The 13411-nt window shown below is 41.7% G+C and overlaps 1 protein-coding gene and 1 long non-coding RNA gene across 6 annotated transcripts in view; one reads left to right on the top strand and one right to left on the bottom strand.

Annotated features, from left to right (window-relative positions):
• Positions 1-12884, top strand: part of LOC115836337 — a 35604-nt gene extending 22720 nt beyond the window's left edge. Inside the window, exon 3 of the long non-coding RNA XR_004031334.1 lies at positions 12800-12884. This is a non-coding gene — a long non-coding RNA (uncharacterized LOC115836337). The remainder of the gene's footprint in view (positions 1-12799) is intronic.
• RIPK1 (receptor interacting serine/threonine kinase 1) overlaps positions 1-13411 on the bottom strand; it is a 48354-nt gene that overhangs the window by 19413 nt on the left and 15530 nt on the right. For 2 of the 5 annotated variants that reach the window (XM_030817244.1, XM_030817245.1), the window contains exons 4-8: positions 11662-11799; positions 10122-10235; positions 9422-9650; positions 7185-7334; positions 2965-3041 (exon numbers count right to left, since the gene is read on the bottom strand). In XM_030817244.1, the coding sequence (XP_030673104.1) occupies positions 2965-3041; positions 7185-7334; positions 9422-9620 (426 nt within the window). In that variant the 5' untranslated portion in view covers positions 9621-9650; positions 10122-10235; positions 11662-11799. Of the gene's footprint in view, positions 1-2964; positions 3042-7184; positions 7335-9421; positions 9651-10121; positions 10236-11661; positions 12836-12881; positions 12962-13411 lie in introns of those variants that run through there. The other 3 variants (XM_030817242.1, XM_003272202.3, XM_030817243.1) reach the window with 2 other exon arrangements.

Here is a 13411-nt window from a genome sequence, read left to right as displayed (position 1 = left end):
CCAGGCATGGTGGTGCACGCCTGTGGTCCCAACTACTCAGGGGGCTGAGGTGAGGATCACTTCGGCCTGGGAGGTCAAGGATGCAGTGAGCCTTGATCACGCCACTGCACTCCAGCCTAGGCAACAGAGTAAGACCTTGCCTCAAAAAACAAAAAAAAGGCTGTTAACATTTTGTTAAAATAAGTATAAAACTTCTGTTCAAGATACCTTATCAGAAAAGGAATTTCTTTTCTGACTTGCTAGCATTTTTAATCATGAATAAACATTACATTTTATCAACAGATTTATCTGCATCTATTGAAAAGATACATCTTTCTCATTTAATAAGACAATGTAATAAATTATAATGACAGATTTTCATAAAGTTAAACTAATTTTGCACTCTTGGAAGAAACTCAATTTTGCTAATGTTCTTTGATGAATTGAGTTTGTTTATAGTTTTTTATTTAGAACTTTTGCATCTACACTGTTAAACAAGATTGGTCTGTAATTTTCCTTTCTTGTATCTTATTTTCCAGTTTTGGGAATCAAGGTTATGCTTACACAATGTGAATCTGGAAGAGTTCTCTCTTCTCTATTATCTAGAGAAAACTGTGTAAGATTGACATAATTTCTTCATTGAATATTTGGTAGAAATCATTGATGAAGCTCTCTGTGGGATTTTCTCTATAGGAAGTTGTTTTTTTATCACTGCTTCTTTTAATAGTTACAGGAATATTCAAAGTTTCTATCTCTATTTGAGTTAGCTTTGCTAAATTGTACTTTTTTAAGACATTGGTCCATTTTATCTAAATTTTAAAATAGTTAATGAAAAGTTGTTCATAATATTCTCTTAATACCATTTGATGTCTGCAGGACCTATAGTGATTCCTCCTTATTCATGGATTTCAATCTCATCTCCTTTTTTGTCAGTCTTTTTTTTTTTTTTTTTTCTTAGACGTAGGTGGGAGTGCAGTGGCATGATCATAGCTTACTCCAGCCTCAAACTCTTGGGCTCAAGCAGTCCTCCCATCTCAGCCTTCGTGGGACTACTGGCACATGCCACCATGTCTCATTAATGTTTTGTTTTATTTTTTTAGAGATGGGGTCTCACTATGTGGCCTAGGCTGCTCTCAAACTCCTGGCCTCAAACGATCCTCACCCCAGCCTCCCAAGTAACTGGGATTACCTCACACCTGGCTCTATCAGTCTTAATTAGTCTATTTTATTAGCTTTTCGAATAACCAATATTTGGATTTTTTGATCCCCTATTAGTTACTTTCTACGTCATTAATTTATGCTCTTTTCCTTATTATTTACTTCTTTTTTCTCTAGGTTTATTTCGCTATCTTTTTCAGATGATGTTTGGCTACTTAATTTTCAGCCTTTCTTCATATATATATATGAAATATTTATTTATTAAGGTTATATTAAGTACTCCTTTGCAAAGTGCATTTTATAATTTTAATATGTAGTGTTTTGTTAGCCTTCAGTGAAAAATATTTTCTAAATACCATTGTGATTTATTTTTTTTGACCCAAGGGATATTTAAAAGTATATTTCTCTACTTCTAACCACATAAGATTTTCCAATTACTTTTTTAAAATTAATTTTGAGCATAATTGAAATACAGTCAGAGGACATTTTTATGACTACAATCCTTTTAAATTGAGACTTGTTTGATTTCCCAGCACATGGTCAGTTTTTGAAAATGCTCCGAGTCTTCTTGCAAAGCCTTTAAAGGTAGGCGCGCTGCAGTTATTAGGCACGGCAGGTAGGCGCGCTGCAGTTATTAGGCACGGCAGGTAGGCGCGCTGCAGTTATTAGGCACGGCAGGTAGGCGCGCTGCAGTTATTAGGCACGGCAGGTAGGCGCGCTGCAGTTATTAGGTACAGCGTATCCTGTGTTTCCATTAGGTCAAGTGTGTTAGTCATGCTCTTCCTGTCTTCTATATCCTTACTGATTTTTGTTTGCTTGTTCTATCAATTGAAGAGAGATGTGTATTAAAATCTTCATTTGTAATTGTGGATTTGTCAGTTTTTCTTTGAGTTCTGTCACTTTCGGCTGTGTTGATTTTGAGGTCATGTTATTGAAGGTAGATCCACATTTAAAGCGGTTATACTTTCCGGATGAATTGGGCCTTTTATCATTATGAAATATTCCTGATTGTTTGAGGGAATGCTTTTTTGCCTTAGAGTTTATCTTAGCTGATTCCAATCTCTTTTTTAAATTATATTTTAAAATCTCTGTTTGCCTGTTTTATTTGCCGTAGTCTCCTGTTCATGATTATGGGGGTAAGTTGCTGGAAGATGTATGGCAGTAGCTTGATTCCAGAGTCGGCAGGGGGGCGGGGTGGTCTCCATTCCTCTTAGTTGAGAGGTTCCTAACTGGGCCTTGTCATGCCCCTCTAACCCCAGAAACCACCTCCTTGCTTCAGTCTTGGGCAGATGCTGCTGCCATCTGTTGCTAAGTACAGGGGAAGGAGGGAGAGAAGCCGACTTTCCTAAATAGCATGAATGAGGTTCTCAAATGACTCCCCTGTTAACGTCCCAGGTGACTGTGCTGTAACTTCTGTACACTGACCCAAGACTGCCCCTCCAGTACTGTTTCCTCCGCCTTATGTCTTGGGCTAGTATTCCTTTTCTGTTACATGTCTCAGCAGAATAATTCTGTGGTCTTTCTGTCTTTCAAGAATTCCTCAAAATGACTGATCCCCTTATGGTACTTTCCAACCTTTGCCAGTGACGTTGTGCTTTTGTTTTCATATTGCTATATATGTTTTCTCTCATTTCATGAGTTTTGAAGGAGAAATGGGTCCAGTATGCCAACAGGATGATATTTGCAGACAATTGCTCATTTTGTTTTATATGTTTACCAAGCTAGCTTACCTCAAATCTCAATAACAAATATCTTTGTTTTGGTTTTCATGATTGACAGTATATATTTTGATATGTTAATATTTTGAGCATCTGCTATATTGCCTACCTTTAAACGCTTCACGTCCTCTTCTACACTTTCTTCTAATCGACTTAAATAAAAAGGCCTAAATTTTTCTTCAATGCCTGTAAGAATAAAATGTACTTTAAATTTCTTTTTTCTAACATAAAATAAAAATATTAGCCATCTATTATCTTTGAATTACTTACCTCAATCTGTGGGCAAAGCAGTAAAATAAAAATTTAAGCTCCAAATCACTGACCTGATAGAGACTAATCAGATTAATAGACAGAACAAGGGATAGGCGAACACGGGAAACCAGGGGTTTCTGCCTAAATAGCCTGTGCTCTTTGTGCTTTTTATTCATGCTGCAGTTTCTCTGACTGCAACACAAACCGCTCCCTGATGTGAGTTCATCTCCAGCTGAACAGGGATGGGCGAACTCCATGTTTCTGTCCCTCTGGCATCAAATTTATGAGAGGTCAGGATAGTCAGAGCAAGGATTTAGTGTAATGGGTTACAGCTGTTAGCCTTAAAAGAAAAAAGAAATTTCCAGGTCCAGGAAGATGGAGTAGACATACTTTTTTCTTATTCTTCCTTCTAAGTACAACAAAAACATCCTATATATTATTTATAAAACAAACATACAGAGTCTCTGAAAGGAGAAGAGAAGGAGGCAGACCAGCAGGAAACCTCAGGATCAGATGAAACACACGACAGTGAGTTCACTGGATTTTCTCTTTTCCTCATATATCTCAGACTTGGCTGAAAAGGTGGCAACCTCAAACCATCAAGAGCCAAGATAAAAAAAAATCTCCAATCAAAGCCTGCTCTTTCTAGCCAAAGAACTAAGCGAGGGGCAGCAAGGGACAAGAGAAAACCTTTAGTCAGTCTACAGCCATGCCATCCTGAATATGCCCAAGCTTGTCTGATCTTGGAAGTTAGGCAGGGTCAGGTCTGGTTAGTACTTGGATAGGAGAAAACTTTTAGTCAACAACCATTCTGTTGCAGCCAACCACCGCAGAAAAAACCCTGTGGCTCCAACCCCACCCACAGCAGCTGTGGCCAAGTGGAGAGCCTCGACATCCAACCGCGTGAGACAGTAACAACGTAACCCAACACCCCCACCGGGGTAAAGTCAGAGAAGGCCCAACAGGAAGCCAGGGCTGTCCTACCTGCCAGCTGATAATGAGCCCCTCCACTCCCATGGTGTCAGGAAAACACAAGAATAGCCTGGATTTGCCCCACATGGCAGTAACAAGACCACCCTTCCCTTCCCCACTGGGGAAGTGTCAAAGGAGGTCTAGTGGAGAATCAGGACTTTTAACATTGTCCAGTAGTAATGAGGTGCCTTCACCTCTGTGTCAGTGGAGACTATGTGGACTCTGCCAGAATTCCCACCCCTGACCAGCAGTGAAGAGGAGCCTCTGACCTTGGGCGTCAATAAGGGCTGAGCGGAGAGGCTGAACTTCTGCCTCCACCCAGCACTAATAAGGTGGCCACCACTCTTTCCATGTCAGAACATTGTCAGAAAAGTTCAGCTAAAACAGAAGGCTTAAAGAGGATACAGAATCTCAAAACAGAGTAAGAAAATGTACAAGTTTCAACAGAAAAATTACCCATTCTATTAAGAATCGGAAAGGTCCCAAACTGAATGAAATAAGACAATCAATAGATGCCAACACTGAGATGACAGCAATGTTAGAATTACCTGTCAAGGATTTTAAAACAGCCATGATAAAAACGATTCAATTAATAGTTATGAACCTGCTTGAAACAAATGAAAAATAGTCTCAGCCAAAAAGAGGAGAATATAAATTTTAGAGCTGAAAACTTTAATGACCAAAACGTAATAAAAAGCTCAGCAGGATAGGCACGGTGGCTCACACCTGTAATCCCAGCACTTTGGGAGGCCAGGGCGGGTGGATCACGAGGTCAAGAGATGGAGACCATCCTGGCTAACACGGTGAAACCCCATCTCTACTAAAAATACAAAAAATTAGCTGGGTGTGGTGGTGGGCGCCTGTAGTCCCAGCTACTCGGGAGGCTGAGGCAGGAGAATGGCGTGAACCCGGGAGGCAGAGCTTGCGTCACTGCACTCCAACCTGGGCAACAGAGGGAGACTCTGTGTCCAAAAAAAAAAAAAAAAAGCTCAGTAGACAGGTTCAACTGTGGAATTGAGAAGAAACAGAAAAATCAGTGAACTGGAAGACAGAATGATAGAACTTATCCAGTCTGAACAAGAGAGAGAAAATTAACTGAAAAAAAAAAAAAAAAAGCCTCAGAGACCTGTGAGACTATAACCATAACCAAAGACATAGCTTTTATGTTGTCAGAGTTCCAGAAGGAAAAGAGAAAGAGCGTGGGGGTTAAAAAGTACTTACAGAAATAATGGCTGAAAGCTTCCCAAATATGGTTTAAGAGGCATAAACCTACAGATTCAAGAAGCTGAGTAAAACCTAAACAGAATAAACCCAAAGGAATCCATACCAAGATAAATAACAACTAAATCTCTGAAAAATAAAGACAAAGTCTTGAAAGCAGCAAGAGAAAAATAACACCTTCCCTATAAGGAAAAAATTTTAGAATGACAGAGTTCAGACATATCCTAAAAGAATGATTAAGGAAAGTTCTTTAAACAGAAAGGAAACAATAAAAGAAGACACCTTGGAGAATCAGGAAGGTTTGGTTTTGTTCATGGCAGGTAGCACCTAAAATCCTTGGAGTCTTCTAAGAGTGTCTTTTGGGTGGGGTCAGAAAACTAGGCAGCTTCAGAATGGGGGCTAGCAACCAGAAAGACCAAGCTATAATTAGAAGATTGGGACTTTCAGCTTCACCTTTGACTTCCAGTGAGGAGAGAGGGACTGGAGATTAAGCTCAAGCACCAATGACCATGATTTAGTCAATCATGCGTATGTAATGGAACTTCCATAAATCACCTTAAATGGTGAGGCTTGGAGAGCTTCAGGTTGCTGAACACACAGAAGCACTGGAATGCGGTGTGTGTTGAAAGGCTATGGAAGCTCTGCACACCCTCCTCCCATACCTCACCTTGTACATCTCTTCCATTTGGCTGTTTCTGAATTGTACCCACTACAGTAAAAGGGGAGACATAAGTAAAATGTTTTCTTGAGTTCTGTGAGTCTTTCTAATGAATTACCAAACCTGAAGTGGGGCTTGTGGGAATACTCAAATAAATTTGTAGTTGACTAAGCAGAAGTGTCAGTAGCCTGGGTACCCAATGCTGGTGAGGATGCAAGAACCTGCATCACTCGGACACCGAATATAAAATGGCACAGCCCCTCTGGGAAAATGTTTGGGAATTTTTAAAATAAACTGTACATGAAACTACCATATAACCTAGCTATTGTACTCCTGGGTATTATTCCAGAGAAATGAAGACTTATATTCACACAAAAACATGTCCATGAATATTTAAAGCTGCTTCAGTCCCGACAGTTAAGAACTGGAAACAAGTCTTTCAAGGAGTGAGTAGCTAACCAAACTGTGATACATCCACACCACAGAATACTGCTCAGCAAACATCTAGGTACCTTTCCTCATCCCTGTATGACAAGGCCAATCTAAATGGCAAAATACTTTCTAAAGATGCCAGCTAAACAAGGGAGGGGATGGAAATAAAAGAAGTGAAGAAGCAAGAAGGCTGGTCAAAGCCACCTAAATGCCCACAGATGGAAGAATGGATAAACAAAATGCACTCTATTCATACAATGGAATATTATTCAGCCTTGAAAAGGAAAGAAATTCTGACATATGCTACAACACAGATGAACCTCGAGGACATCATGCCAAGTGGAAGAAGCCAGACACAAAAGGACAAATATTGTATGGTTCCACTTATATAAGGCACCCAGTGCAGTTAAATTCATAGAGACAGAAAGTAGGATGGGGGCTGCCGGGACAGGGAGAGAGATGATGGAAAGTGAATGTACTATGGGACTGTACTTACTGCCCCTGAACAGTGCACTTGAAAACAGTTACAATGTTAAATTTAATGTTATGTATATTTAAACCCAAGTTAAAAATTACAAAGAAAGGAAACAAGAAGGCCTTATGTGCCTTTGTGCTTTTGAGAGAGAGGGCTTCTTTGCATTGAACAACATGTTTGAAATCAAGAAAATCAGTTTAAAACCACAAGTTAAGTCGAACTCAGTTTTCTGAGGATTCAAACCAAGTTCCTAACAATATGTTACTAGGAAAATCACCACACAGGATGCATCCTACACAGTCAGAAAAGATGCTCTTACCAGGAAATGTCGGCCGAGCTTCCGGATTCGCATCCCAGCAGAGCTTCATGAGACTGATAATTTCTCTTGGGCAGAACTCAGTGATGTCATCCACATCTGGCCTGTTCCCAGATTTTATGCACATTATCAACTGCTGCTTACGAATAGCATCTACAAAGCAAAGACTTTCTTTCAGGTCTTGCTCCTCTCTCAGGCAGGAAGGTGACAGAACTTGAACAATACTGCTCATTTTTGTCAGCCTCTGGTACAGCTGCCTCATTCCATAGAGTGGAATGGCCTTATGACAAGGAGCTGACATATTCCACTATAGAGTTGACCAAACAATATCTTAATGTCTGCAGATAAAATGAAATTCTCAACAAAGCTGCCTGCTGATGGAACAAAAAGATTATGTGGGCAAGGCCAATGGCATGCTGTATGTGCAAAGGCAAATACGGGGCAGTCCTTGTCTTTAGGAGCTCAGTTTAATGAGAGTGACTTAAAACACAGAGTGATCATTGCTATTCAAGAAGGATGAGGCTGGGCACAGTGGCTCACACCTGTAATCCTGGCACTGTGGGAGGTTGAGACAGCAGATCACAAGGTCAAGAGATCAAGACCATCCTGGCCAACATGGTGAAACCCCATCTCTACTAAAAATACAGAAATTAGCTGGGCGTGGTGATGTGTAGCTGTAGTCCCAGCTACTCAGGAGGCTGAGGCAGGAGAATTGCTTGAACCTGGGAGGTGGAGGCTGCAGTGAGCTGAGACTGCACCACTGCACTCTAACCTGGCGACAGAGTGAGACTGTGTCTCAAGAAAAAAAAAAAAAAAAAAAAGAAGGATGTACAAGTGGTTCCAGTAGCACAAACCTGACTAAAATGGTCCAGGAAGGCTTTGTTGAGTCCAGAAAAATTAGCAGGTAAAGAATGCGAAAAGGAGACTTAAGGAGGAGGACTCCAGGCAAGTTGAAGCAGGGTATCAACAGACTAGAAGTTACAGAGATCATGATGCATCCCAGAAATTCCTCACTCAGTGTAACTGCACACTGACAAAGAAGGGAGGATTAGGGACGAGGCCAGTAGAGAAGCAAAGGCCAGAACATGAAGGCCTTTTATTCCACACTGAGGAATTCGAACTTCATCCTGAAGACCACGGAGCATCTGGGAAGGATTTCCAATACATGAGGGAGAGGGTTGCCATGTGCCTTTTGGGACGACCATTTTGGCTGCCACATGAATGGTGGACGGTGGAAGGAGCCTGCCGCAGAAACGAGGAGGGTTTGAACTAAGCAGAGGCCAGTGGAGACAGACAAGGGCAGATGGGTTGCAGATATATCTTGAGTCATACATATATCTTGAATTCATAGGTTTTGAGATCTGATAGAATGTGGGAGAGAGAGGCAAGGGCGAGTCTGGGATGACTCTAAGGTTTCTTATTGGGCAACTTGGTAAAAGGATGGCAATGCCACTTCCCGAGCATATGAAGAGGGGTGAAGCAGGGCGAGCTGCAGGACAGTGTCGACAAGATGGGTGTGTTTGGGGGATGCTGCTTTGGAGGTTCCTCTGGTACCTGCGATGGATCTGACCGTTAAGACAGGTGGATATCCAGGCCAGAGCCAGAGACACAGATTTACGAAGCATTTGCAAAGAGATGATCATCAAACCATGGGAGCTGATGATTACCCAAGAAGAATATGTAGGAAAACATCCATTAGTTTATGCACTTAACAAACTGAAGAGTGTCTCTGTTCTCCTACACAGGCCACGACTTACTCATCTTTATATTCCCAATGCCGATTAGGGACTGAAAAGAAATCTTGAATGAAGGAGTAAGTGAATGAGTGAAAGTATGAAGTGTATGCCTTGTAGTGTGAAAGGCTAAGTCCTCACAAGCAGAAACAATCAACTTTCCTGTCTAGGAAGAACCCTGGAATTTCACAGCACCTCTCAAGCTAATGACACGCTATCGAGGTTCCTATTCATCCTATGACCACTGATTCCTAAATGGGATTACTCATTCATTCAACAAAAATTTACTGGGCACCTATTAGTTCCAGGCACAGTGCGTGTAGATGCTGAGGAGACAGCAGTGGATAAATCAGATGTGGTCCTTGCCCTCACGGAACTCACAGTCGAGCAGGTAAGACTGACGTTAAAAGAACAAACAATTATAAACCTTAACTGATTTCACCGAAGCCCATTATTTCATATAACAGTGTTGGTTCATATCAAAACCCCACTCCTCTAATGCCTTACTTTCATATGGCTCCTTATTTGCAAATATCGCCCAGAGTACTACAGCAAAGCTGTACACATCCGACTTCTCTGTGGGCTTCGTGTTGACGTCATTCAGGTGCTCGGGTGCCATGTAGTAGAGGGTGCCGCCATTCTTCTTCGAGGTGCCGTCCACTTCCCTCAGCTCATTGTGCTCTTCATTACTCAGTTTGCTCCACATCTTAAAGGAGGCAAGGCCGAGATCTGCGATCTGCGAAAGAGATGGAGCCACTGGGATGGTTTGGTGAAGGTCATAAGCAAATCAGATCCGACTTTAAATTTTGGGCTTATCCATTTTACATAAGGTATGGTAAATTTTCCAGAAATGGTTGCACTGGGCAGGTTCAAAACAGTGATTTCTCAACAGACTCATAGAAACTGTGTGTCTCCTCAGCCATTTGTAAAATCTCCCCGAGGAAACGTTCACATGAAATTCTGGTATCGTATTCCTTATGCAATAAGCGGGAGGGGAAAAGCAGAAGACGTTTCTGACAACAATATGCAATAAGCGGGAGGGGAAAAGCAGAAGACGTTTCTGACAACAATAGTAACAACCAAACATATTTATTCTAATTCCCCATTGACTCTGCCTATGTTTTTCAACTATTTCTGGGGCTTGGGGGAAAAATGGTTATTTTCTTCTCTGCACATTTACGTAGCAGACAGTGGCTAAGTACTACACCTTCTATTTCCCCAAATGGCGTCCAGAGGCCCGTGGATGCGAGTGTCCAAGGATCCCAAAGATACACTGAGGATAAGGACTGCAGTGTTGCTTGTTTTGAGCTGTAGCCTGAACCTAAGAGAAGATAGGGTGGAAAGGAGGAGAAAAACAGACAAAAAAGCAGAGAGAAAAATACCAAGGTCAGACACAGAACAAGAGCAGAGGTGGCGGGGCAATATGACAGAGCAGTACAGTTAAGAAGAGAATATAGGTGCCAGTTCCACTTCTGCCTCCGGGAATCCAAGCAAGCATGTGGGGATGAACTGTAGCACATGATTACCTAAAATCCACAGATTCTAACCCACGACATAAGAGGGAAGTCATGAATTTGAAGACAGGTTATGAATAAGGGATTTTTATTCCCAGTCCTTTGTCCTAGTCTTTTGTCTAAGACTAGGACAAAGTGCTAGATGCAGAACTGCTGGTGGAGAGAGGCCCCTGTGTCAGCAGCTCCTGGGTGCCTCCCCCAGGGCTGCTTCCCCTTCCGCTTCCCCTTTTGGATGCTTGTGCTTGGATTCCTGCTGCGGAAGCCAATTAGATATGACACTCCCCCTAGCTAAATCCTGCCCTTGAATGAACAAAAGAAAAATCCCTTTCACTTGTTCCCTTTACGACAATGGAAAGAATGTGTTCAAAGGAAACTGATTTTTAAAATACAGACAGAAGTAAACAATCAAATAAAAATATAAAACAAAATTTCAAAGTAGAGGTTTTTGATGCACTGCTGATCTTTTTTTTTTTTTTTTTTTTTTTTTTTTTTTTTTTTGAGGCAGAGTTTCGCTCTTGTTGCCCAGGCTGGAGTGCAATGGCACAATCTTGGCTCACCACAACCTCCGCCTCCCCGGTTCAGGCGATTCTCCTGCCTCAGCCTCCCGAGTAGCTGGAATTACAGGCATGCGCCACCATGCCCAGCTAATTTTGTATTTTTAGTAGAGATGGGGTTTCTCCATGTTGGTCAGGCTGGTCTCGAACTCCCGACCTCAGGTGATCTGCCCACCTCAGCCTCCCAAAGTGCTGAGATAACAGGCGTGGGCCACCACACCCGGCCACTGATTTCACTCTTAGGCCATATCTGAACTCTAAGGATTTTCCGCACACACCTTCACATTCCCCTGCATTTCCAGAGGAGGGGAGTCTTGGTGACACAGATTTCCTGGAGAACATTATGGCACCAACGGTCCATTCCAGGATGAAAAGGGCAACCCTTGAATGTTTCTAACAGAGGAGAAAAATACAATCTAGGAAAGAGGTCTTCTCATCTACCCCATTCAATTCCAGTCCTCCCCAAAAGATATGAGTTATCCTGACAGTTATCTCCCGATCCTTCAAGCCTGCAGCCTTCCTCTCAATCGCCAGTAGAGCCTTTCGGCACCATCATCACGACAGTTATAAGCTGAGCTAGGTCTTCCTTTAGCTTCTCCAACGTACAAGAATGGATTTACATCGCAGAATTAAAACTAAAATCACCCAACTTTCTGGAAGCCCACAGATGATGGTTTACCTTAATGTGGAAGTCATTATCAACAAGGATATTTGCAGGCTTCAGGTCCTTGTGTATCACGCCTTTTCCATGTAAGTAGCACATTCCTTCAATGATTTCCACAATTATCCTTCCTTTTACAGAAAGCGGGATACTCATCTAAAAACAAGTGATATTAAGTCTATGAAATGGAAAGGTTATCAAATAGGCCAAAGCAACTGTTTCATGAAAGGGTGGTGGGATCTGAGCCTGAGGAGAGGGTTACCAGGTTTCCTTCCAGCAGATGCACCACAGCACTGCTGTCACTGGGAAACAAGAAATATTTCATTCGGGGGGGCCAAAGGGTATTCACGTTGTATTTTGTTAGCGTAAAAACAAAAATCCCACAATAATTTGGTAATGCATAAAATACTATAAAATTAAGCTCCTTGAGAACAAAAATATATATTATTTAGGACTGTATCTTTAGAACCTAGGATTGTACCTGGAATGCTTGTTGAATGTATGGATGAATAAATATACAAGCAAGTATTTTCTATGGGATACTCATACGACGTCATACCAAGTTTACATTAAGGACACGAATAATGCCATGGAAATGTCATGTGTAAAATAACATTAAGAGAAAAAAGAATACAAGGGAACATGTTCACACTGATTACAATCATGGAAAAATCTGAGATAAACATGATGTTAAAACTACGCTTAAGTGAATTAATATCTATTTGATGACCTGGTAGCAGATACTTCAGGCTTTTGTAGAGTCTCAGGTCACTGGTTCTTACAATTGTATTCTTGTTACGTGAACATCGATATTAACAGAAACAATTCCAGTTTCTATTATACTGGTTAAGTTACAGTTTTGCTTAACAACAAAAAATCAGTATACAAACAACATGTTTCCTAAAAATTTATATGTATTTTGGTTGTTGGTTAATGGGAAAAAAATTTTAGTGACAGAAGTGAGATTCCCCCTCAAACCATATTTATGACATAACGATGTAGCTGAGCTACACCGTTAATAGCTTGATCACCACCATACAGAAAGTAGCAGAAAAGATGTTTTCTCTTCTTCCTTGGTATACCTTTGGACTTAGGAAAAACTTCTGAGGAAGCAAAGTTGGTCCCCCTCCCTCCTCTCTTTCTGCTTCTCTCTCAGGTCCTCCTGATGTCCTGACAGTCCAAACAGGCGCACCTGAACTTCCCCTGATCCTGCAGAATGCCTCACAAAACACGTGCACCTGAACTTCCCCTGATCCTGCAGAATGCCTCACCAAACACGTGCACCTGAACTTCCCGATCCTGCAGAATGCCTCACCAAACAGGTGCACCTGAACTCCCCCTGATCCTGCAGAATGCCTCATGTCCCCAGTGATTTCTCTCTCATCTCAGAAGCTAACCAGGGTTAGGCCTGGTTAGTACTTGGATGGGAGACCAAAGACTTATTTCCCAATCAAAATGTTTACTTCAAACAGCTGATCTTCTCTAGTTCTGGGGTGGAGAGCAATCTGATCAAACTATAATACCATGCATATAAGTGATCACCTCTTCTCCTTCCCAAAGGTATTTTTGTGAGATGTCTGTTGGCTTGGCAATTGTGGGGTGGGAGAAGAAAGTGCAAAAGTGGGAGTATCTGCCATAAAGGCAGCCATATCCCACCACCCCTCCCCATACCCTGTGCAATCTATGCTCTAGCCAAACCCAGGAATTTACGGTTCCCCAAATTTGGCAGTCTCTACGTGGTATTCTCTCTGCCTGGAACACTTGTTCC

Source organism: Nomascus leucogenys, chromosome 8, assembly GCF_006542625.1.
Source record: "Nomascus leucogenys isolate Asia chromosome 8, Asia_NLE_v1, whole genome shotgun sequence".
Classification (NCBI taxonomy): Eukaryota; Metazoa; Chordata; class Mammalia; order Primates; family Hylobatidae; genus Nomascus; species Nomascus leucogenys.
The sequence above is the reverse complement of the archived record's forward strand: the minus strand, read 5'-3'. Positions and strand labels throughout refer to the sequence as shown.